General features: G+C 39.2%; 1 protein-coding gene across 9 annotated transcripts in view; it reads left to right on the forward strand.

Annotated features, from left to right (window-relative positions):
- The window catches only part of LOC130921629 (A-kinase anchor protein 13), a 276,582-nt gene that overhangs the window by 217,664 nt on the left and 35,169 nt on the right, over nucleotides 1-23,749 (forward strand). For 8 of the 9 annotated variants that reach the window (XM_057845733.1, XM_057845759.1, XM_057845785.1 and 5 more), the window contains 11 exons: nucleotides 1,160-1,227; nucleotides 1,316-1,385; nucleotides 3,568-3,718; nucleotides 3,806-3,942; nucleotides 4,044-4,190; nucleotides 9,794-10,050; nucleotides 13,513-13,638; nucleotides 13,764-13,881; nucleotides 17,681-17,929; nucleotides 17,991-18,067; nucleotides 23,010-23,191. In XM_057845733.1, the coding sequence (XP_057701716.1) occupies nucleotides 1,160-1,227; nucleotides 1,316-1,385; nucleotides 3,568-3,718; nucleotides 3,806-3,942; nucleotides 4,044-4,190; nucleotides 9,794-10,050; nucleotides 13,513-13,638; nucleotides 13,764-13,881; nucleotides 17,681-17,929; nucleotides 17,991-18,067; nucleotides 23,010-23,191 (1,582 nt within the window). The remainder of the gene's footprint in view (nucleotides 1-1,159; nucleotides 1,228-1,315; nucleotides 1,386-3,567; nucleotides 3,719-3,805; nucleotides 3,943-4,043; nucleotides 4,191-9,793; nucleotides 10,051-13,512; nucleotides 13,639-13,763; nucleotides 13,882-17,680; nucleotides 17,930-17,990; nucleotides 18,068-23,009; nucleotides 23,192-23,749) is intronic. The other variant, XM_057845767.1, reaches the window with a different exon arrangement.

Here is a 23,749-nt window from a genome sequence, read left to right on the forward strand (position 1 = left end):
TTTAATTAATAGTGTTAATATTATTTGTTATTATATTATATTATGTTTATTTTATTTTATTTACTTTTGTTGCGTGAATAATCCAGAAAGGGTTATTTGATTATGGCTTTCTGAAAAACAATACATTTTTACATTTAGGCACTCCTGCAATCATCACACCTTTTCTGTTACAAACTGACCCCGACCCCTCATCAGAGAAGGGAAAAGTTATGAGGCCCTCACAGGAAAAAGTTTCAGGACCCCTGGTGTAAATAATGAAGAGGAGCGGCCCCAGGACAGAACCCTGGGGCACGCCAATATGATCAAAAAACAAACAAACTGACGTTTGCGCTATTTTGAGTTGAATAACAAATATAGTATTGCAATTTTGGCACTTTTCCTCTTTTTTACAGAATGTTCATTTGGAAAACCTTGAAGTTCTTACATTTATCATTATTTAAGCATACATTGGGTAATCACAATTCAACTAGCCATAATATGTTAAATCCATGACTGCATATATCAAATTTTTGGAGTTCGACAACATCGGGATGTCTGTTATCGGTTAAAAAGCCATTAGCGGAAAACTCTATTGTTTATTATTGTATTCTTTTTTTATCGAAGTGACATTGAGTGTAGGTCGGCAAGGCTATCCTACCCTCTTTACAGAATTGCTGTGCAGAATTAACTGTTACATATTGAGGGGAAAAATGTCCTCGTCATTTTATATGCCAGCTATAAGAGTTTGACTTTGTCTTTTATATCAGTGTGTTTATACAAGCCTTTTCAAGCAGTGTGGCGAAATACAGAAGTAGGAGAAAAACTGATTGTTTCTCCTTAATACAGTCAATGTTCTCCGAGTGCTACTTTTTAATACTTTTCAGTCGTACAGTTAGAAGGAGTGATGACGTTTGAATCACCATGGGAAACAAGAGTATGTTTGTCCTCCAAACTCTAGACCAAATCGTACTTTGGCAATCTCTCCGCGACTGAGAAACTTTCCCATGCATAGCAAAGGCTAATGTGTTTGTCAGCCATCTAAACCCCCACCATCTTCCCCCTGCTTCAGTATTACTCCCGTGTTGCATCACGCGCCGCAATCTGCTTTCTATTAGTGGACCAGTTTTCCAGCCACCACACCTTTTTTTTTGTACTGACATTCTCCCGTTTTCCTTTCTAGACTGCAACTCCTGCGTGCACAAGGGCTGTAGAGATGGCCTGGCTGTTTGCGCCAAGGTAAAGATGAAGGTAAAAGAGTCCACCGTTTAAGCATTGTCTTACAGAGCAATATTGACGCTTCCTATGCTCTCTTCCTGGTTCCTTTAATGCTGGCCAGTTGCCCAGGCAGCAGTTTAGCACCGTGCCAGATTCCAGCTCCTTCCCTGGCGTCACCATGAGGAACAAAAGTGAGTTACAAGTGTCGGTCACGGCTTAAATATGAGGAGTCATTAGAGACATCATTCAGGATTAGCACTACTTTACAATTGAAACTATCATTCTCATGTAGGGTTGCCAACTATTCAGGAAAAAAATAGGGAACAACACCTCATGGGTAGAGCCGGAAAAAAAGACATCTTTGACCATCAAATAAAACGATAATATCTCCCGGTTTTTCTGAGGTCTATGGGTGCCAAATAAAAACTGGGAGACATTTTGAAGTCCTCATTTCCGAGTTATATTTACAGATGATCACGCCGGTTTGATCATAGGGCTTGTTAGGGTTAATATACAAAGCGGAACATTTTGTGCTGTAAGAAAAAGCCAGGTAAACTTAAACAAAAAATGTTTAAAAGAATTTATATGTTGAATTATTTTTTGGGTCGTCCATGTTGCTATTTAGTGTTCCGTTATCATGACAAGTGACAGTACCTCGACCAATGAGAAGAGTGGGATTTTGTGTATTCTTGTTGTTATATTCTCCTGCATATTCTTGAAAACCATCATACAAGTAGTCGTTCGTGCTAACAATCGGACACATTTTCGAGTTTCGTGATAATACGGGACAAATCGTCTCCTTTGTTAAATACGGGACGATGTGGTTTTTCAAGTCAACCCTATCTGCAATACTCTCATAGGCAATATTTTAATTTTATTTCTATTCAATTCAATTTTACTTGTATAGACCTATATCTCAACATGTTTGGCTCAGAGGGCTTTACAGAGTCATTTTGATACACAATCAGATACAGTAGATCAGTACTTCTCAAATAGTGAGGCACCGCCCCCCCCCCCCCCCCCTTCCCCAGGCGGGCGTAGAGCGATGCCAGGGGTGGCGCGTGTGACCTTGCTTTTTTTTTTTTTGCCATACTAGAATAAAGTGTACTTGCACATCCACTCAGTGGGTGGCAGTGGCGCTCTCATTTTCAAAGTGCGCACAGTATTTTTGAAGTAAGCAAGAGCACTTCGCACACGGAAGAGACTCACGAAGAGCTGGAGAGCTGTGCGCCGTTTTCGAAAGCCGTTTTCCGTCCGGACTCACGCAGCGACCCACTGTCTTCTCCGGTTCTCACGTGTCCGCCCGAGAAGTGCCATTTTCGGCTTGGGATCGTCACGACGACCGCCCTCACCTACAGTTCTCCCTCGGCCGCCGAGAGTGCGCTTTTTTCGGGCCGTTTGCCTTTTGGCTTTGACATTTAATATAGTGGTAGACAAGGAAAGACCACTGTTTACTGTGTCTAAAAATGATTATAGCGGACAGCCGGAAGCCAAATCAATTAAGACGCAACTTAAAGACATTAGACCCCAATCTCATTGATAAACCGCTTGGTTGTTTTTCAGCGAAAACGTGCCGAATATTGCCAACAATCATCCCGCTTTGTCAGTGTTATATCAGTGAACCAGTGAGCACTGTTAGCATGCTCAGTGCAAAATAACATCATATAACATCATTGCAAACTGGAGGTGATACTGGGAGCAGCGAAAATAAAAACTGTCCTTCTGTCCAAAGACACTTTTTTTTCTTCTTGTATTCAGTTTTGTTATTTCGGTCAAATTTTTTAGCATATTGTCCTCATGAGTTAATGTTTCTAATCAATTTGATTTTGTTATTATTTATTGATTTTATTTTTCAGTATCAAATGGTCAAAAATGTACCTTGAATGTATTTTTACAGTTTGGATGTGACTTTTTTTTAAAAATTCAGGCAAATTGATGCGCGTTAAGTCTTTTCTGTTACAAACAAAACAATGTTAATAAAGTTATACTTTATAAGTTCATCTGGGAAAGGGGACACCGGGTGACTAGTGATGAAAAGACTAGTCAACTAGATATTAGAATTAGAAAAGAGAAATAAAGTAAGAACAAGTGGTAAGTAGAGTGAAAAACCGAGGATAGGACTCAGTGGCTGTTCTTCCCCCAGCATTGTAGCTCCTAGGGCAGCTTTAGACTGAACTGTGAGTCTAGTCTGTTTTCAACTAGCCAGACCATAAGCTTTGTCAAATAGGAACGTTTTTAGTCTCATCTTAAATGTACATTGTCGGCCTCTTTAATATTAGCTGGAAGCTGATTCCATAAAATTATTTTGCAAACAATTGTGAAATGCTGTATTATATGCCATACTGAGCAGTTTGCTTCTCTTCTTTCATCCAGCCTGCGGGACCAGGGAACGCCCCTGGTCGGCCATCTTGTCCCCGGAGGACCACGTATCTCAGACGATGCAGCCGTCACGCCGACACACTAGCCTCATGCCTTTCCATGGCAACAACCTGTCCAAAAGTCTCTCCATTAGCAATATTGCCGGGTGAGTGGGCGGGACAATTTTAGTCATGACCGCATGGACTCACGAAACAAGTGCATTGACCTATGTGTGACCTGTGTGCCTATGTAGTCCGGTGTTTGATGAGATCCCCATCAGGGGTCTGCGCTATCTTTCCCAGTCCACCGACTCACTCAACAGGACCAATGCGGTCACAGAGTCGATGGAATCACTCACCGATGAAGGTCATTACACACCATCGCAACCATGTAAATAAATGAAGACCCATTAAGTTGCCTTTATGAGGGACGTTCGGGAAAGTCAAAAATAAAAGCTTGTAAATTAAATGCTTTGCTGGTACCTTTAACAGGGACGGAAATGATGGACGGCCAGCTGATGGGTGAGTTTGAGGGTGAGGCCAAGGAGATGGAGGCCGACTCGTGGAGTTTAGGCGTGGAACAGCAGTATCTCCAGCAGCTGGACCGCAACCTGGTCAAGAGGCAGGACGTCATCTATGGTATGTACTAGAGATGTCCCGATCGATCAGTCGGGTCCGATCACGTCATTTTCAAAGTATCGGAATCGGCAAAAAATATCGGAATGCCTTTTTTTAATATATATATATATTTTAATTAAACTGTTTTCTAATTGTATTTAACGTTACAGACATAATATGTTACACTTATCCAGAGTCTTTAGTTTAGGCTTAAGGGAGGGTTATCAAATTTATCCCAATAGCGGCGGTAATTATTTTTTTTTTTTCAATGTATCACGTTAAAATATTTAACGCAATTAATGCATGTGCTGCAGGAGCCACTCACGCATTGTCACGCTCCATCTGTAATGGCACCGTTTTGCCTATTTAGAGAGCTAAAAGGCAGCGTAAAATGAGTAGAGTGAATTTTGGCAGCCTTTGGAGCCTTATTTTAATTGGCTAAAGCCTTACAATCCCTCTCCCTACGATTAGAAATATCATGGGAAGCAATGTGGGGAAGCAAGGTAGCAATTGATCTTTTTCTTAACACCTTATGTTATTTCCCAACGCAGAGAAGATATATCAATTGATAGCACTACGCACAGTCATGGGTCCACTTCCCATCATGCATTTGGGTTGAATGGCTGCAGTATCATTTACTGAAAGCTCAACAAATACACTAGATAGCAATATTTAGTCACAATATACAAAGTCACAAGTCTTTCTATCCGTGGATCCCTCTCACAGAAAGAATGTTAATAATGTAAATGCCATCTTGAGGATTTATTGTCATAATAAATACAGTACTTATGTACTGTATGTTGAATGTATATATTCGTTTGAGTTTTATTCATTTTTTTCTTAATGCATTGCCAAAATGTATATGATCGGGAAAAATTATCGGGAATGATTGGAATTGAATCGGGAGCAAAAAAAAGCAATTGGATCGGGAAATATCGGGATCGGCAGATACTCAAACTAAAACGATCGGGATTGGATCGGGAGCAAAAAAACATGATCGGAACAACCCTAGTATGTACAGTAATTTGTTGCGTGTTATCTAAAATCTTGCTAAAATACAAAAATAATTCAATTTATGCGGATTTATTAGCAAAGGTAAGAAATTTATGGCCGTGAAATGCAATTAATACATTCCAGCTCTAGAACATAATTATTTTCCTAATGTGGTTATAAGTAAAGAAAATTCTTGCCTGAAACCGAACATTAGAAAACTGAGGCCAAAAATTGAAACCAATAAAAACACAGCCAAATATTACTCTTATAACTTGTATTTTTGCAAAATAAAAATCCCTAATGATTACAACACAAAATTATTTGATTTTTATTTAGTACTAATATAGAAAAGACTAAATACTACAGTGGTGCCTCAAGATACGAAATTAATTCGTTCCGGAGTGTCTTTCTTACCATGTATTTTTCGTCTAATGATCACGTTTCATGTCCTCTGATTGCCTGTTTTTATTAGGAATACTTTGTCGCCTCCTAGTGGCGCTTAAGTGTAAGTAGTTTGTTAGGTTTAAGATCATTCTACAGATGTTATCACATGACTACTCGAGCTCATAGCTAACACGGAGCCCTAAAAGACGACCTAACTTCGGCAGCCACTGCTTGCTATTTCATTTCGTTACTTGTGCCTTGTAAGTTATACTATTTTGTTTCATATACATGAGCATTGTGTAGCATATTGTGGTGTGCACTGCAAATTTATAACATCTTAATAAAATTATTTTTTATTAATTCTAGTCAAATAATTTTCTCCTTCGTTTTGAGTGTTAAAGAGTAGTTAACAGATTAATGTGTTAGATTATTACTCAAATACATCTAAAAGTTCACCTAAATCAAGAAAATTATGCTTTCAAATGTTTTAAACGATATCCAATCTTGAATTAAAACATTCCTGACATTTAAAAATAATAATAATTAATTAAATATACTAATGAGCTAGCTATTTTTCCTATTTCAAGAAATTTAAGTGATTAAAATTTGCTTGAAGCACTGGCAGGTTATTTCAATTTACGCTGAAAATGAGGGAATTTAACTAGTTTAAACGTGGTGACAATATAGCATTGCTGCGAGCAGGAATGATCTATTACAGTATGTATGATCTTACTTATGATGCCAATTTTTTTCGAAATAGGAAGCGTCCAAGCTCCAAGTAATTCTGCTTATAATGCGGGTCGAGTTAAGTGAATATTTAGTGAATATGTGCACGATATCACACCTTAAGTTAAAATGAGCACTGACAGACTTTGTTTTCAATCCATGGTCAATCAGTTATTTGAAAGAAGAGTGATTGCAGTAATGGCGTACCGCAAGCAACACGTCACTTTTGCTCATTAATATTCATGACGTTAGCTGTTGTTGCTAGGCGGGTCAATATATCACTAATTGTGAATGCATGGAAATACTGTACGAACGAGATGTTTACTGAGCTAAACCTAACAATTCTGTCCGAAAATGGTGTCCCTGGTGCTAAATTCACTGGTAAAGATGTGGAAGAACATACAAATGTTCAGTTATAGAGATGGCTTGAGTGTCGAGGGCTGTAAAAGACGGGGAAAAGAGCCAACCTGATCCAGCGGTAGCTTTTTTATATACACCTTTTTCTTGTGTGCAATGCCTTACGCCACTGACAATGACATTCTCCTGTTTCAACAATCTATCCTTTACCACCATATGCCCTGTCTTTCTTATATATTTTATCCTCTGGTTGTCTTACGTCTCTGACCGTTCTTTGGGGAAATTTACATTGCTATTTTTTAGGGCTGTCAAACGATTAAAATTTTTAATCAAGTTAATCACAGCTTAAAAATTAATCATAATTAATTGCAATTCAAACCATCTCTAAAATATGGCGTATTTTTCTGTAAATTATTGTTGGAATGGAAAGATATGACACAAGACGGATATATACATTCAACATACTGTACATAAGTACTGTATTTGTTTATTATAACAATAAATCCACAAGATGGCATTAACATTATTAACATTATTTCTGTGAAAGGGATCCACGGATAGAAAGACTTGTAATTCTTAAAGGATAAATGTGAGTTTGTATATTGTGACTAAATATTGCAATCTAGTGTATTTGTTGAGCTTTCAGGAAATGATACTGTAGCCCCTTAACTGTTCTGCCCAAATGCATGATGGGAAGTGGGCCAACCATGACTGTGTGTGGTGGCTGCAAATGGTATATCTTTTTTACGTTGGGCACAATACAGGTTGTTAAGAGAAAGATCAACTCCTGTTATTTTACCCCACGTCGCTTCCCACAATAGATGTAATTGTTGTGGAAGAGATGTCAAAGCTTTTGCCAGTTTTAAACACGGTCCCAATGAATGCTTGTATCTAGTCCATTCAATTGACGCTGCCTTTTAGCTCTGTATATACGTAAAATAGCGCCATTGTAGTATCTTTGCGGCAATGCGTGAGTGGGTCATTCCGCGCATGCGTTAAATACGTTAAATATTTTAATGTGATTAATTTAAAAAAATGAATTACCGCCTGTTAACGCAATAAATTTGACAGCCCTAGTAATAAGCGCTCTAATATCTATAACCCTAGCTAAATCCCTTTACCCTTTAAATTCCCTTTAAATTTACATAGCTATTTATTGCTATTTTTTTTAGGGCTGTCAAATGATTAAAATTTTTAATCGAGTTAATTAGTCACAGCTTAAAAATTAATCGTAATTAATTGCAATTCAAACCATCTCTAAAATATGCCGTATTTTTCTGTAAATTATTGTTGGAATGGAAAGATATGACACAAGACTGATATACACATTCAACATACTGTACATAAGTACTGTATTTGTTTATTATAACAAATAATCCACAAGATGGCATTAACATTATTAACATTCTTTCTCTTAAAGGGATCCACGGATTGAAAGACTTATAGTTCTTAAAAGATAAGTGTTAGCACAATTTATAGTCATTTTATATTAAAACCCCTCTTAATGTTCTCGTTTTTATAAAATTTGTAAAATTTTCAATCAAAAAATAAACAGTAGCTCGCCATTGTTGACATCGTCGAGCGGTGACGTCACATGGGCTCCTTGCCGTTCTTCCACAGTGTCTTTAACTACGTAAGGTAGTGACTGAAATACACCACAAGGTGTCAATGGCGAGTTTTAAATTACTTAGAAATGAAGTCAATGAGTGTGTTTTGTCCCTCGACTGACGCCGTAGTTCCCTGTTTACTTGTCTAGCCATTATACTTTAGGTCATTTGACTGCTGGTTTCACAACATATGAGACCTCTGATAGTTTGTATATTGTGACTAAATATTCCCATCCAGTGTATTTGTTGAGCTAAACGAAATGTTTGAATAGAGTTTGACCAAAGTCTGAGTAAGTTTTATGTGTATTTTGCATAGCTATTTTGATTGGGAATGCCAGTTCTCTTTTCTTTTTGTGAACATTATTTTTTTTGAGAGATAGGAATATTATTTTTGTTGTGCTTTCACTAAATGATACTTATGTTTGTTGTGAAGGACTTGCCGAAGCTTATGCCAATAAACGGCACGGTCCAATGAACGCCTCTGTCCACTCACCTTTCTCTGCCTCTTAGCTCTCAATGTGCAAAAAAACGGCGTCATTGTAATCTGTTTGAGGCAATGCATGAGCGGGTCAGACCGCACATGCGATAAATACGTCAAATATTTTAACGTGATTAATTGAAAAAATTAATTATCGCCCGTTAACACGATAAATTTGACAGCACTACTATTTTTGTGTAGCAATCGCAAATGCTACTCAGTGACAGCCAACAAACACTTTTAATTTTTTCATTAACAACAAATCTTAATTCTATAATTTATTTACACTTCCCCCTTACTAAAGTTTTTTTACAACAGAAAAGGTAACAGTAGTGGCAATCAGATAACATTTTAATTTTTTTCAGGTCATTCATTGTCAGACAGAAGCAGCACGGCAAACCGCCACGCTAAAAAATAAGTAAAAATATCAAAATTTCTTACCTCTTCGTCCTCTATAGGACCATGGCCCCCAACAAAATGTTTACTGCATATGGAATATGAATGTCTTTACCCTACTGGTCTTTTGGACATTCCCACAAATGAATCCATTCTTCACATTTTTTCCTCCGAGTTTGGTTTTGGGAAACGTATGAAGAAAACATCCTTCATATGTCGTAATGTCTAGAGTCGTTTCTACAAGTTCCATAGCAACGGTGTTTACTCGGCATGTTCTTTTTTGAAAGATTACCGGAGAAAACAAGTAGAAATAACATGGATTGTATGCGAGGGCGTGTCTATAATGACCCACTTCCGCGTTACGATGGCGACGTCACAGTCTAAAATACAGTCTAAAAATAGCATTCGTGCGGTACGCTATTGGAGATGCCTTGGAAGGGGCTTATCTTTTTAGTTAGCTCTCAAAGGGTGCTAATGCTAATAGTTGCGACAAGCTAACACACCCTCATTCAGCAGGCATGTTGCCTTTATTAGCAAGAGGAGTGTAAGCTAACTATTTGCTTCCGCCAACGCAACCCCCCGGCTTCAACAATATTATTTCAGTAAAAAGGTGTTTCGGACTGAAACCACATATCAATCGTCTCTCTAGAAAATAAAATGTAAGACTTCTTGATTTATTGCAGAGCTGATGCAGACAGAGATCCACCACTTCCGCACGTTGCGCATCATGTCGGAGGTGTACAGTAAAGGTCTGCAAAAGGAATTGCAGCTGGAGCCGCAGATCCTAGAGCGGCTTTTCCCCGCCTTGGACGAGCTGCTTGATTTCCACACGCAACTTCTCCTGCGGATGTTGGAGAGGAAACGCGACAGCCTGCCAGAGGGCGGGCGCTCGGAGCAGGGCGTCGTCGTGCACAGGATAGGGGATATCCTCCTCAGCCAGGTGAGAGAGATGGACGTCCTCGAAAATGTGACTCTTGTCATAAGCGCTCTTTTTTTACATTTCAACTTTGCACACTTTATAAGGCACTCATTTCATTCATTAATTGGCTGCCTTTGAGTGCGCTAGATGTCCAATCCATTTTGACTAGGAGACGCTGACAGCAAATTTTGCTTAAATAATTAAGTGATTATTAATTCAAAACCAATTTTTTCTTTCACACGAACTACCGTATTGGCCCGAATATAAGACGGCCCCGATTATAAGACGACCCCCTCTTTTTCAAGACTCAAAGTTTGAAAAAAACTTTTTGAACACCAAATTAATTTTTATACAGAAAATAATTACAGTAATCTGAAACAAATGATTAGAACAATATATTTGAGAGAAAAAGAATGTTATTTTGCCTCATTCAAATCTTAAAGGGTATTTTAATACTAAGGGGCTTTGAGACGTCAATAGAACCGTTATGTCGCAAGATAAGAAATATTAATAAAGTTAACAAAAAAATAAATCACATTAATGAGCAATTATCGAAAATAGATCGAAAATTACGAACAGTATTCCGGAAACAGCCGAATGGGACGGAGACGTTACCACAAGGAAACAAAAGGTCGAGGCAGGTGCCATCGTTGTTTATCGACGAGAGAGTTGCGTTCGTGTTTTATCAAAAAATTGCTAAAATGGTTCAAACCTGTCATGCTATGTGGTGTACAAGTAGCCATTTGTCGCAATGTAGTATCCATGAGTTCCCGAACGCGAGAAAAAGAGCTGCACTACGCAGAAAATGAGTAAAGTTCGTCCGTGCTAAGGGCTAAATTTGCAGACCCAGCCTCCGGCACGGTTTTATGTCGTGCGCATTTTACACCTGAAAGCTATTTGAACTACGGACAAATGAAATCAGGTTTTGCTAAGAAATTGCTGCTAAAAAGCAGATGAGGTGCCCACCATACACACGCAGCCACCTAAATGTCCCGAGATATCAAGAAAGAGGACGATGACTGCCTCTGATGATACCACCCCACCACCCCAGGCTAACCAAAGGAGCGGAGCAGCCAAGCTCAAAATGGCCAGAGTGAGTACTCTTTGATAATAAAAACATATCACGCATTGGATATAGGACTGGACACATGTATAAATTATCGCTCGTAAAATATATAGAACAAATCCTCTAATCCCACTCAATTTTGTGTCTATTGTAGGCATGTGCCGGTTACTGGTTTCAAGGTTTACCGTGGTATGAAAACGTCACGGTTTCAAAACCACTAAAATTTTCCGTCATACCGTAGTACGGTATTCGCTATTTTACAAGTCTCAAAAATGCAGCCAGAAGTATCTTGGAGCGGCAGCGCTCACCCCTCCCTCGCCGGTTGTTGATGTGTGTGTGTCAGTGACGCTATTCTGCTAAGCACCAAAAAAGAAACACTCCAAACAAAAGGCGTACTTTTCTTGAATTTATGGAGGTCTCAAATCATGGTAACTGAAATATACAGTTTTAAAATGTTGTACAATAGTATTTCACATGTGTGAGTAGCTTCATTAGCATAACAGAATGTGAGGAAGTAATCCATGAAAAAGTTCGCCAAAAACAAAACACACATTTTCCTTTCAAATTCAAAATACAAATGAACTAAAAACTTAAAAAGACGAATGTTAGCCTAGTCTTAACTGGGAGAGCCACTTCGTCGAGGTTATAAATCTCACGGCCACTGAGAAACAAGCTTGAATGAAGGAAAAGGGATAACATCAAAGATCGCTAATTACGACAGATGATCTTGCCCTAAGCACAAATGTACGCTCGCTGGACAAGGAGAGGTCTCACTCCCAGTGTTTTTAGATGAAACCTTTACACAACAACATTCACATTTTAACTAACTTATCCATCTTGAATTTATTAACTTATGAATTCTTCGTCTTTTTAACACAAAAGCATGACATGTAGACTATAGTTGACACAGTGGCTGAAAATGGCAAAACTTCACTTGAGCTTTTGCCACTCAAAAAAAACAAAAACAAAAAATAGTACAGTCAATGTTTTTCAATTTTATTTAGAAGTGTTTTTACTTTTTTATAGCTGTAGTTCTTGCTCCAATCTTGAGCAACCTGAGCTGTGGGTAGTCTATAAGTTTTATTTATTTAAATTTTATTTAAAATATTTTTTTGTTTATTTATTTAACAGAATATTCATGTTCCAATTTGCAAATATTTTCTGAAAAATAAAAAAATCCCGGAAAAAAGTTTTTTTTTTTTTTTTTTTTTTTTTTTTTTTTTTTTTTTTTAACCCATACCTCTCAAAATAACACATTTCGGAGCTATAATTGCAATACCGTGATACCGTAAAACCGCGGTATTTTTGCTCACGGTTATCGTACCGTCAAAATCTCATACTGGCACATGCCTAGTCTGTTGACAGAGCAAAAACCTATGATAGCACAATAAATGATAATTATTCTATACATTAGTTTATTTTGCGGTCACGGTGTATCAGCTTCACAAAGAAACGCAAAACAAACCATTCGGTGTTTCCCACACGATCTGTTGCCGGTGTTTAATCATTGTGATTGCTCCCCTCAATGATCCTTTCATTAGGCTGCATTGGCTTTCGTTTGGGCTCAAATTGATAACCCAAAACACCAAAGAAAGGTTCTAACTCTCCTCGTCACCATTAGAAGAACGTTCATTCTGTCGGATTCGTCGCTGCAACTCGAAACAAGATTGTCCGCCATCATCGCCGCCATTCAGTACTAAGCACTGAGCCGGTTGTTTCCTTGTTGTGACGTCACTTTAGGTTGACAATCGATCCAAATTTCTATCATTTTCTTGGTGTTGTGATGTGTGTAATTACACGAAGTGGCATGATATGAATCCAAAAGGCATGCGTTTATGGATAAATGATGGAATATTAGCATTTCCACAGGGGTTGTAATACCCTTTAATACCTGAACATTTAAATATGTAACTAAAGTGCAATCACATTCGTAAATGAATAGCTTCTGGTTTTTGAAATGTAAATAAACCAATCTATTGTGATAAACAACAAAATTGCAATAACTGTATTAACCATCAAAAAGAAGTCTAAACAACAAAATTGCAATAACTGTATTAACCATCAAAAAGAAGTCTGTAGTCTTGAAGCAAATCTGAATAAGGATAAACATTGCAATAAAATAATGCAAACTGGTTAAACTTGAGAGTAACAGAGCTGTCATGACAGAACATCGCTTCAATGATATCTAGCGCCATCTAGCGTCGTGAATGGGTATAATGTCTAGGCCGCGAATATAAGACGACCCCCACTTTTTCAGTCTTATTTCAATGCTAAAAACACCGTCTTATATTGAGGCCAATACGGTATTTTGAATTTTATGGTACTGTATCTAGTGTGCTGTTAGTAGTTGTTTTTACTGTGTTCTGCTATTCTCCCCAAACTTTAAACTTATGAGTTCCAACCCATTGTTTGTAAAGTTCTCGGGATGCAACAGTGAAAGCATGAAGAGTACCTACGGGAAATTCTGCAGCCGTCACAACGAGGCCGTCAACCTGTACAAGGACCTTCTGACCAAAGACAAACGCTTCAAGGCCTTTATCAAAGTACGTCCATTTTCAATCTTCTTCTTAAGAGATTAACATTGTAGTTGTGGGCAAAACTTTTCAGGTAGTGCCAGTGAATACATTTTGACAAAATAATTGAGGTTTCTGTTGTTTTCGATCCTCAGAAAAAGATGAGCAGCAGCATTGTTCGGCGTCTCGGCATCCCAGAATGCATCCTGCTGGTGACCCAGAGGATAACCAAGTATCCCGTGCTAATACAGAGAATCCTACAGCACACCACAGGTCAGACAAATACCGTGACTGAAGTCTACTGTAGCAATACCAGCGACGTATAGTGACAGGAACCACAAAAAAAGGCTCTTCTAGATAGTAGAAAATACAATGAGCCTATGTGTCCAGGCATTGCATTTCATACAACAGAGTAATTGCATTGTGTTCAACTAAACAGGCCCATATTTCACAGTGAGTCCCATCGATTTGTGGGCAAACATGCTTGATTCAAGCTATTTGTCACTCCCAGTTAAACTAAAGAAAAAACTCACACAAAAACAGAAGAAATTTAACATTGTGCACTTAAACACCAAAACATTCAAACTGGCTTAAAACAAGTCTGCTAACTAATTGCTAGTGTACAGTGTAATGCAAAACTATAATCTGAATAGACTAACCTACAACTGTAAATTTTCATATCTACAGTGGTATGAAAAAGCAATTTCTCACATTTCTGCATAAAATCATCATCAAATGTGAACTGATCTTTGTCAAAACCACACGGATGGAAAAACAGTGTCTGCTTTAGCTAAAACCATCCAAACATTTAGAGGTTTTCATATTTTATTGAGGTTAGCATGCAAACAATGACAGATGGGGGGGGGGGAATAAATAAGTGAGCCTTCTGACTAAGGAGACTTAAAGAGCAATTGAAACCAATTTTTACCAAGCAATTTAAGTCAAGTGCGTGCCCAATCACTGATGAGTGGTTTAAAACTGCCCTGTCCACTATAAAACACACACCTGGTAAGAATTCTCTTGATGAGAAGCATTGTCTGATGTGCATCATCGTTCGGTCAAAAGAGCTGTCTGAAGACCTGCGATCAAGGATTGTTGATTTGTATAAAGCTGGGAATGGATAAAAAAAACATCTCTGGATGTTCATCAATCGACAGTCAGAGAAATTGTCGACAAATGGAGAGAGTTTGGCAATATTGTTTCTCCCCCAAGGAGTGGCCGTCCACCAAAGATGATGCCAAGAGTTCAGCGCAGAATACTTAGTGAGGTAAAAAAGAACCCTAGATTGTCTGTGGACACTCAACAGACTTTTGTGGACTGATGAAACCAAAATTGAATTGTTTGGGAGTAACACACAACGTCTTGTGTGGAGGAAAAATGGAAAAGCTCACCAACATCAAACACCTCATCCCCACCGTGAAGCTTGGTGGAAGGAGCATAATGATTTGGGGCTGTATTGCTGCCTCAGGGCCTGGACAACTTGCAATCATTAATGGAAGAATGAAAGTTTATCAGGATGTTTTGCAGGAAAACACTAGGCCGTCTGTCAGACAGTTGAAGCTAAAAAGAGGACGGATGCTGCAACAAGATAATGATCCAAAACACAGAAGTAAATCAAGTTCAGAATGGTTTCAGAAGAACAGAATACACGTTTCAGAGTGGCCAAGTCAAAGTCCGGACTTGAACCCCATTGAGATGCTGTGGCATGACCTAAAGACAGCGATTCATGCCAGACATCTCAGGAATCTGACTGAACTAAAGCAATTTTGTAGAGAAGAATGGGCCAAGATTTGTCCTGATTAATGTGCCAGACTGATCTGTAGCTACAGGAAGCGTCTGATTGAAGTTATTGCTGCCCAAGGGAAGGGGGGCACAAAATATTAAATGTGATGGCTCACTTACTATTTCCCCTTTTATCATTGTTTGGTTCCTATCCTCAAAAAAATGTTTGGGTGGTTTTAGTTAAAGCAGACAGTTTTTTTTCATCTGTGTGATTTTAACAAAGATCAGCTCACATTTGATGGTGATTTTATGCAGAAATGTGAGAAATTCCAAAAGGTTCCGATACTTTTTTATACCACTGTAGCTGGGATAGGCTGCAGCACCTCCGCGACCCTTGTGAGGAAAAAGCGGCATGGAAAATGGACGATGAAATTTGATACTTGAGGAAAGCACGCAGAATTATCTTAATTTTACTCAACAAAAGCAAAATTAGCATTTTTCTATATACAATCAGAACTTATTTAGGTTGAATTCCGATGTCACTATTGCCTCAGCACGTCTTCCCGGCTATCTGGCCCTTGTAAAAAAAAACGGGCAGTTATCATTCATTTTATGTAAATATTTCAAGCTAATGTTACGCTAATTTTTTTCCATTTATTTTAGTTTTTTCACAACGTTTGTTATTGCATGCATTGTACTATTTTATATAATAATGACCTTGAATCCTTGACCAAATCCCTCTCGAGACACCTGCTTGTATGCACTAAAACGTCTGTCATGTTTCCATCTAAATTTGTCGTTAGAACGCAGCGTAGGTTTATGGCAGTGAACGCCGGCATGACAATCTGCCTGGCCCAACCCCCTACGGGAAGCCTCAGCGCAAAGTCTGTAGGCGCTGTCTCGTCAACTGATAGTGAAGCCTATGGATGAGCATTTAGAGCCAGTCCAGTTGAAGTGAATTGAACGTCTATCGTTGTCAATGGCAGGCAATGAGTTCATTTCGTGTCACTCCCATCTAGTTTTAAGATACTTACTGTTCACTTCCTGTAAATTTTGGAAAATTTCCAGTTTTTGGGGCATTTCCGGACTGCACCCCCTTGATTTTGGAGTAATATGGGGTAGTGCTGCAACGATTAATTGATTAACTCGAGTATTCGATTAGAAAAAAATATTCGAATTAAATTTGGCTGCTTCGAGTATTCGTTTCTTTAAAGTGGTTTTGTGATGGTTTGTTTTAGAATTGTTTGTATTTTGTTTTATTAATTTGGGTGGATACATGGCCCTCTAGTCTATCTCATTTCACATGGCTGAATCCATCTGCTTCCTGTTAAGACCAACATAAGCAAGGTTTTTGTTTGAGCTAATGTTTTTTAATGCATTCGCAATTTGGTTTAGTGGTATATTTAGCCATTTTTGTGGGAATATGTGTCTGAACCATTTGTTAAGAGCATTGTAAAAAAAAGAAGTTAGCATTTTATAGCATTTAAGCTAGCCAACTTATTCTTTTGTTGTACATAGATCCTCTTTTTTTTTTATACCATTTGAGTCTCAGCTCAAGTATTTTAATTTGTTATGGTCCTTAACCGATTACTCGATAATTCGAACTAAATAGTTAATCGAATAGCCGACTACTAAAATAATCGATAGCTGCAGCCCTAATATGGGGTCACTTCCTTGTTAACTCATTGGCTGCTGTTGACGTTGCTTGACGTCTCAGTCCAAATGGTTTGGACCTCGAGCGCCATTAATGCCACTGAAAGATGAGTAATCACAGCTAGTCTTTCCAGTTTAATTGAGTTGGACATATATCACTGTCAATGGCAGGCAATTAGCTAATTTTGCGTCACTTCCGTATAATTTTAAGATACTTTCGGTCATTTTCCCGTTGATTTTTCGGGCGATTTTGGGGCATTTCCAGGTTAATCTTTATTGATTTGGTGTCACTTCCTGTTGGTTTTGGGGCATTTGACTCACTTTTTTGTTAACTCATTGGCTGCCGCTGACGGTGCTAAGCGTCCAATCCATTTTGACTGGGAGGGGGTGAATGAACCAATTTAACCGTGGACACGACACGTAAGTGAGCTAAGTGCAGCAGTGCATGCACTCAATCACTCAAATCTTGTTTTACGCCGCCAATGTCAAAATAAAAGCATGTGATTTGGTATCTACAGTATGAATGAGCTACAACGTGCCTGCCAGCATTTGATACCCCCAGCAGTATAGAATATTCTATCTGCTCTGTGCAAACGACCTCTACTGTTAGGAATAGTAGTAATAACTCCTCCTTTTTAATTACCCAGAGAGTAAGCAAATTATTTCTTGGATGCTCACTGCTTCCTTCCGTGCGCAGAGGGCGACGCCGACTACGACGACCTGTCTGAGTCATTACGCCTGGTAAAAGAAGCCATTGCTGGCGTGGACGGCCGCGTGAACGAACACGACAAAAAGCGGCGCCTAAAGGATTTCCACAGCCGCACCGACAGCAAGTCCATCATGATGATGAAAAGCGGGCAGATCTTCGCCCGCGAGGACCTTCTGCGGCGACGCCTCGTTCACGACGGAGCGCTGCAGCTCAAGAGCAACCAGGGACGCCTCAAAGGTAGTGAAACATCTTTATATAGTAGGATGAAAAAGTGTTACAACACCTTCTTTTTCCACAGACGTTCACGCGTTGCTCCTGTCGGACGTCCTGGTCTTCCTCCAAGAGAAGGACCAGAAATACCTCTTTGCCATGCTGGTAGGCCTGCTCACCAGGAAAAAAACACGTTTAATTTAAAAAAAAACAACCACACACACACATAGAGAAAATCACGATATTAAGAGTGCCTTAATATCAAAATTTATAAATACAGCGGTCCCACGAGATACGTAACCTTGTGTACACGAAAAATTAATTTTGCGAAAGGTTTTCTGAGTGGTTTTGTAGAGTTGTTCGATAATGACTTTGTAACCGATATTGTCCAATTCCAAAAATCCGATACCGATACATCCTCGTGCACTTAAGGTATTATTGCTAATTGTGTTGGATTGCCCCACTGGATGCTTTATAGAAAGCAAACAGATTGAAATATATAGACAGTTATGGATAAGCAGTGCTAAACAAAAGCGTTTTTACCCCTGATTTAAAGGAGCTAAAAGTTTGAGCATAGTTCAGATCTTCATGTAACTTGTTCCAGAGGTGAGGAGCATAATAACTAAATGCTGCCGCACCCTGCTTGGTTCTTCTTCTTGGAACATACAGGAGACCGGCTCCAGACGATCTTAGGGGTCTAGATGTTTCCTAGGAATCTAAACCATTAAGTGTTTTGTAGACGAGCAGTAGTATTTTATAGTCTATCCTTTGACTCACTGGAAGCCAGTGTAACAATTTCAAAACCGGTGTAATGTGGTCCAGTTTCCTTGTATTTGTGAGGACTCTGGCTGCAGCATTCTGTACTAGCTGCAGCTTCCTGACTGATTTTTTTATCAAGACCTGTAAATATATCGTTACAATAGTCCAATCTGCTAAAAAAAAATGAATGCATGCATAACTTTTTCCATGTCTTGCTGAGTCAGAAGTCCTTTAATTCTAGCTATATTTTTTAGGTGGTAATAAGCAGATTTAGTGACGGACTTTAGATGGCTATCCAATTTTAGGTCTGAGTCAATAATTACGCAATAACAATAATTATTAAGGTTTCTGACTTGATTTTTAGCTGTCAGTGACATTGTGCTAAGGTGCCTGCTTATCTTTGACCTTTCCTTTTTTGGGCCAGAAATGATCACTTCTGTCTTCTCCACATTTAACTGGAGAAAATTATGGCACATCCATTCATTGATGTGATGAATGCATTTACTGAGGGAGACTAAGGGACTATAATCATATGGGGACACAGAAATATATGTAGAGTTGTGTGTCATCTGCATCGGTGTGATAGGAGATATCATACTGTAACCCCATGTTGCTCCTGGTGCTGCGTCACCAGTAGGTAGATGGCAAAATAGTGTAAAGCGCTTTGAGCGCCTTGAAAGGTGGAAAAAGCGCTATATAAGTATAACACCATTTACCATTTACCATTCTATAATCTGAGGTAGGGGAAGCATATAGATGTTAAATAATAGCGGTCCAAGAATTGACCGTTGAAGGACTCCACACGTGAATTTAGTTTGTTCTGACTGATGGTTTCCGATTGACACAAAGAAATCCCTATCATGTAAATAAGATGTGAAACACTGAAGAACAGTGTCAGTAAGCCCTACCCACTGTTCCAATCTGCTGAGTAGTATGTTGTCATCAACCATTTCGAATGCAGCGCTGAGATCCAACAAAGGCTTCTGCACTAAATATTAGCACTGATTTTGTCAGTGCTAAAAATACTTATGAACCCCAGTAAATTAATAATAATAATAATACATTTTATTTGTAGAGCCCTTTTACCAATGCGCAAAGACGCTTTACAGTCGGAACAGAAACAGCAAACAACGTGAACAGAACAAAACAAAATAATTATAAGTTAAAAGCTAGTTTAAAAAGGTGAGTTTTTAACAGTTTTTTGAATGTGGGAAGGTCTGAACAGGAACAAATGGGTTTTGGGAGTGAGTTCCAAAGGGAAGGGGCAGCAGCGGAGAAGGCTCTGTCCCCCTTAGTTCGGTGTGTTCTTTGTTTGGCCGGTGCGTGGATGTTTCCATTAGAAGAGCGGAGGTGACGGGAAGGGGTGTGGGGACAGAGAAGGTCTGTGAGGTAGGGCGGGGCCAAGTTATTGAGTGCTTTGTAAGTGAGAAGGATGATTTTGAACTGAATTCTGTATGAAATAGGAAGCCAGTGCAGTTTGTGGAGGACGGGGGTAATGTGGTTCCTATAGGGGGTCCGGGTGAGAAGGCGTGCAGCCGAGTTTTGGATATATTGTGGTTTATTGATGAGTTTGGATGGAGAACCGAAGAGAATGCTGTTGCAGTAGTCAAGTCTGGAGGTTATGAAGGCATGGATGAGGGTTTCAGCAGTAGAGAAGGTGAGGGAGGGGCGAAGACGGGCTATGTTCTTGAGGTGGAAGAAGGCAGTTCTGGTGTGGGCTGCAGGGTCGAAGATGATTATGTCTGATTTGTTACTGTTGAGTGGAAGATAGTTTTCTTGCATCCAGGAATTAATTTCACTGAGGCAGTTTTGAAGTGTGGATTGGGTGCTGTGCGAGATTTGTTGTGTGGTTATGTAAATTTGGATGTCGTCAGCGTAGCAGTGAAATTGGAGTCCATGTTTGCGGATCATCTGACCAAGGGGGAGGATGTAGAGAATGAAGAGGAGGGGACCTAGAACGGAACCTTGGGGGACACCTTGTGGTAGGGGAACAGGACGGTATATGCAATGATTGATGGCGATGAATTAGAAATAAATTATTTTTAAAATCATACAATTTTAGCTCCGGATTTTTTTTTAGATTACGTCTCTATAAGTGGAAATGCATCTATGATTGAAATTTCAGACCTCTTCCTATTTTCTAAGTGGGTGAACTTGCAAATTCACAAGTGGTGCAAATACTTCTGCTCCTCACTGTACAGGTACTATACATGCATTGTTTTTTAACTATATAATTCTAAAAACAATTACTGGACTAATTATGTTAGTTAGCTGCCATGTCTCATGTCGCTATGAGCTGCTTTTTTCCACCTTAGTGCACACAGACTGAGTGTGCAAGAGGAGGGGGAATGTGGCGGCCTGCGGCAAAGAAACCACACTCATCATGGCGAAATTGCCCAGCCATTTCGGAGTGGAGGCCCTTTAAAAGACAAATAACATGTTTGTAGATTGGAGGGCAGCCTTGGGCAAAAACACTCGAGCAGTGGAGCAGTAGCCCTTGCTAAGGCCAAACTATCCCATAGCATGACATTCAGGTCCATACAGTTGTACTCCAGTCCTGTAGTAGGTGATAGTGTACATTTATACAGTGAGTTTCACACATAATCGCCATCTGCTGCATGCAAGCAGAATGTAGCACCATAAAGTGAAAATGCTCAATATGTACAGTATAGGGTTGTTCCGATCATGTTTTTTTGCTCCCGATCCGATCCCGATCGTTTTAGTTTGAGTATCTGCCGATCCCAATATTTCCCGATCCGATTGCTTTTTCTTTGCTCCCGATTCAATTCCAATCATTCCCGATAAGTTTTTTCCGATCATACACATTTTGGCAATGCATTAAGAAAAAAATGAATAAAACTCGGACGAATATATACATTCAACATACAGTACATAAGTACTTTATTTGTTTATTATGACAATAAATCCTCAAGATGGCATTTACATTATTAACATTCTTTCTGTGAGAGGGATCCACGGATAGAAAGACTTGTAATTCTTAAAGGATAAATGTGACTTTGTATATTGTGACTAAATATTGCCATCTAGTGTATTTGCTGAGCTTTCAGTAAATGATACTGTAGCCATTTAACTTCCGCCCAAATGCATGATGGGAAGTGCAACCATGACTGTGCGTCGTGGTACCAATTGATATATCTTCTCTGCGTTGGGAAATAACAGAGGGTGTTAAAAAAAAGATCAACTACTACCTTTCTTCCCCACATTGCTTCCCACGATTATTCTACTCGTTGGGAGAGGAATTGTAAGGCTTTAGCCATTTTAAAAAAGGCTCCAAAGGCTGCCAAAATTCACTCTACTCATTTTACGCTGCCTTTTACCTTTATATACTTTATGGGTAAAAGTAAAACGGCGCCATTATAGATTGAACGCGACAATGCGTGAGTGGGTCATGCAGCGCATGGGTTAATTGCGGTAAATATTGTAATAGAAAACGATTTAATTAAATATAAAAAGGCATGTCCGATATTTTTTTTGCCGATTCCGATACTTTGAAAATGACGTGATCGGACCCGATCGATCGGGACATCTCTAGTATATTTTTTTTCTGAATCTTGCAAACTTTTAATACTTTGGATGAAAACAAAACACCAACAAGCTGCCGTTAGACTTACAATCAACTAAAGCTAACTAAAGCTAACAATGCAGGGTGTGAGGCACAATTAATTTTGTTGTGATAATTATGATTTTTTTCATGTAGACGTTCATATTGCAAAAACATTTGCGACTCAGAATATGAAGGGAATGCATCCGTGACATAACACACATGCGCACTGTAACGCGTCATCACATGTTGTAGAATTTACAGACGTACAAGATCTTGGCCATCACGCTTTTTTATGTGCAGCATCAAGAAGGAAAATGTATGTGATTTCATCCGCCATTGCTCGTGCGCGTCTGTTTTGTCGAACAGTGGTGACATACTGTATGTCACTTGTGTCATTCTCCAGAGGTTTCGTATGGAAGAAATAGAAAGAAATTGGAATTGACGTAGAGTGTGTACGAAGCGACCCACCAAAATTGATTGTTGCCATAGTTCTAATCTTCGTGGATTTTATAAAATATTTCATTTAATGGTCCTCTTTCACTGTAGATAATGACGTTAACCATTTCCTATTGTTCTCCATCCTTTGTTTATTCCCTCTTTTGTATTCCCCTGCTCCCATTTGATGCTCCCTGTCATTTTTCCTTTCCCCTGGCTGCCACTTCACCAACTCATTTCCTGCCGACTGTCTCATCATCATCACCGTCCCCTTCTCCTGTCATTTGTCTTCTTCCTCATCCACTTCGGCCCTCCCTCTGTCTCAACTAAACCTCACCACCCCAATAGGACCAGCGCTCGACGGTCATCTCGCTGCAGAAGCTGATTGTGCGTGAGGTGGCCAACGAGGAGCGTGGCCTTTTCCTTATCACCGCAGGCATCGAGAAACCGGAGATGATGGAAGTGCTGGCAAGCTCCAAGGAGGAACGCAACGCTTGGATGCAGCTCATTCAAGACGCAATGCAATCCATGTGAGTACTCCCGCCCAACACAATTACAGAAAACTAAACTGCAAAAGCAGGGATTTAAAAAAAAGGGGAAAAAAAAGAGCACCAAGTTTACTGTGAGGAAAAATATGATGTAGTATATATGAACAATATACGTACAGTAAACTTATACATGTTTTTGAGCAGAGAAACTCCCTCACAAGAGTGTTATGCTAACAAGTTGTTAAGAGGTGGCCTGATTAGATGTGCAGCTGAGCCCACATTTCAAATGTAAATTTTTGGAATTGTTTTCATTTCTGCTTGAATTAATCATAAAATTCAGTCTGAGTAAACTGTCTGCTTAAACCTATGTATCGAAATTGTAGCCCAGGGCCAGATGTGACCCCCTACATCATTTTGTGCGGCTTGCCGAAGTCCAGTGAACCCTCGTTTTTCGCTGTTAATTGGGACCAGAACCCACCACGATAAGTGAAAAACCGCGAAGCAGCCCCCCCCCCCCCCCCCCCACTTTTTTTTCTTCTGTGTGTGTGTGTGTTCAATATATTTATTAAGATTTAGCATTGGAAAGAGATACGTATAAGA

The sequence above is a fragment of the Corythoichthys intestinalis genome, chromosome 1 (assembly GCF_030265065.1).
Source record: "Corythoichthys intestinalis isolate RoL2023-P3 chromosome 1, ASM3026506v1, whole genome shotgun sequence".
NCBI classification, from domain to species: Eukaryota; Metazoa; Chordata; class Actinopteri; order Syngnathiformes; family Syngnathidae; genus Corythoichthys; species Corythoichthys intestinalis.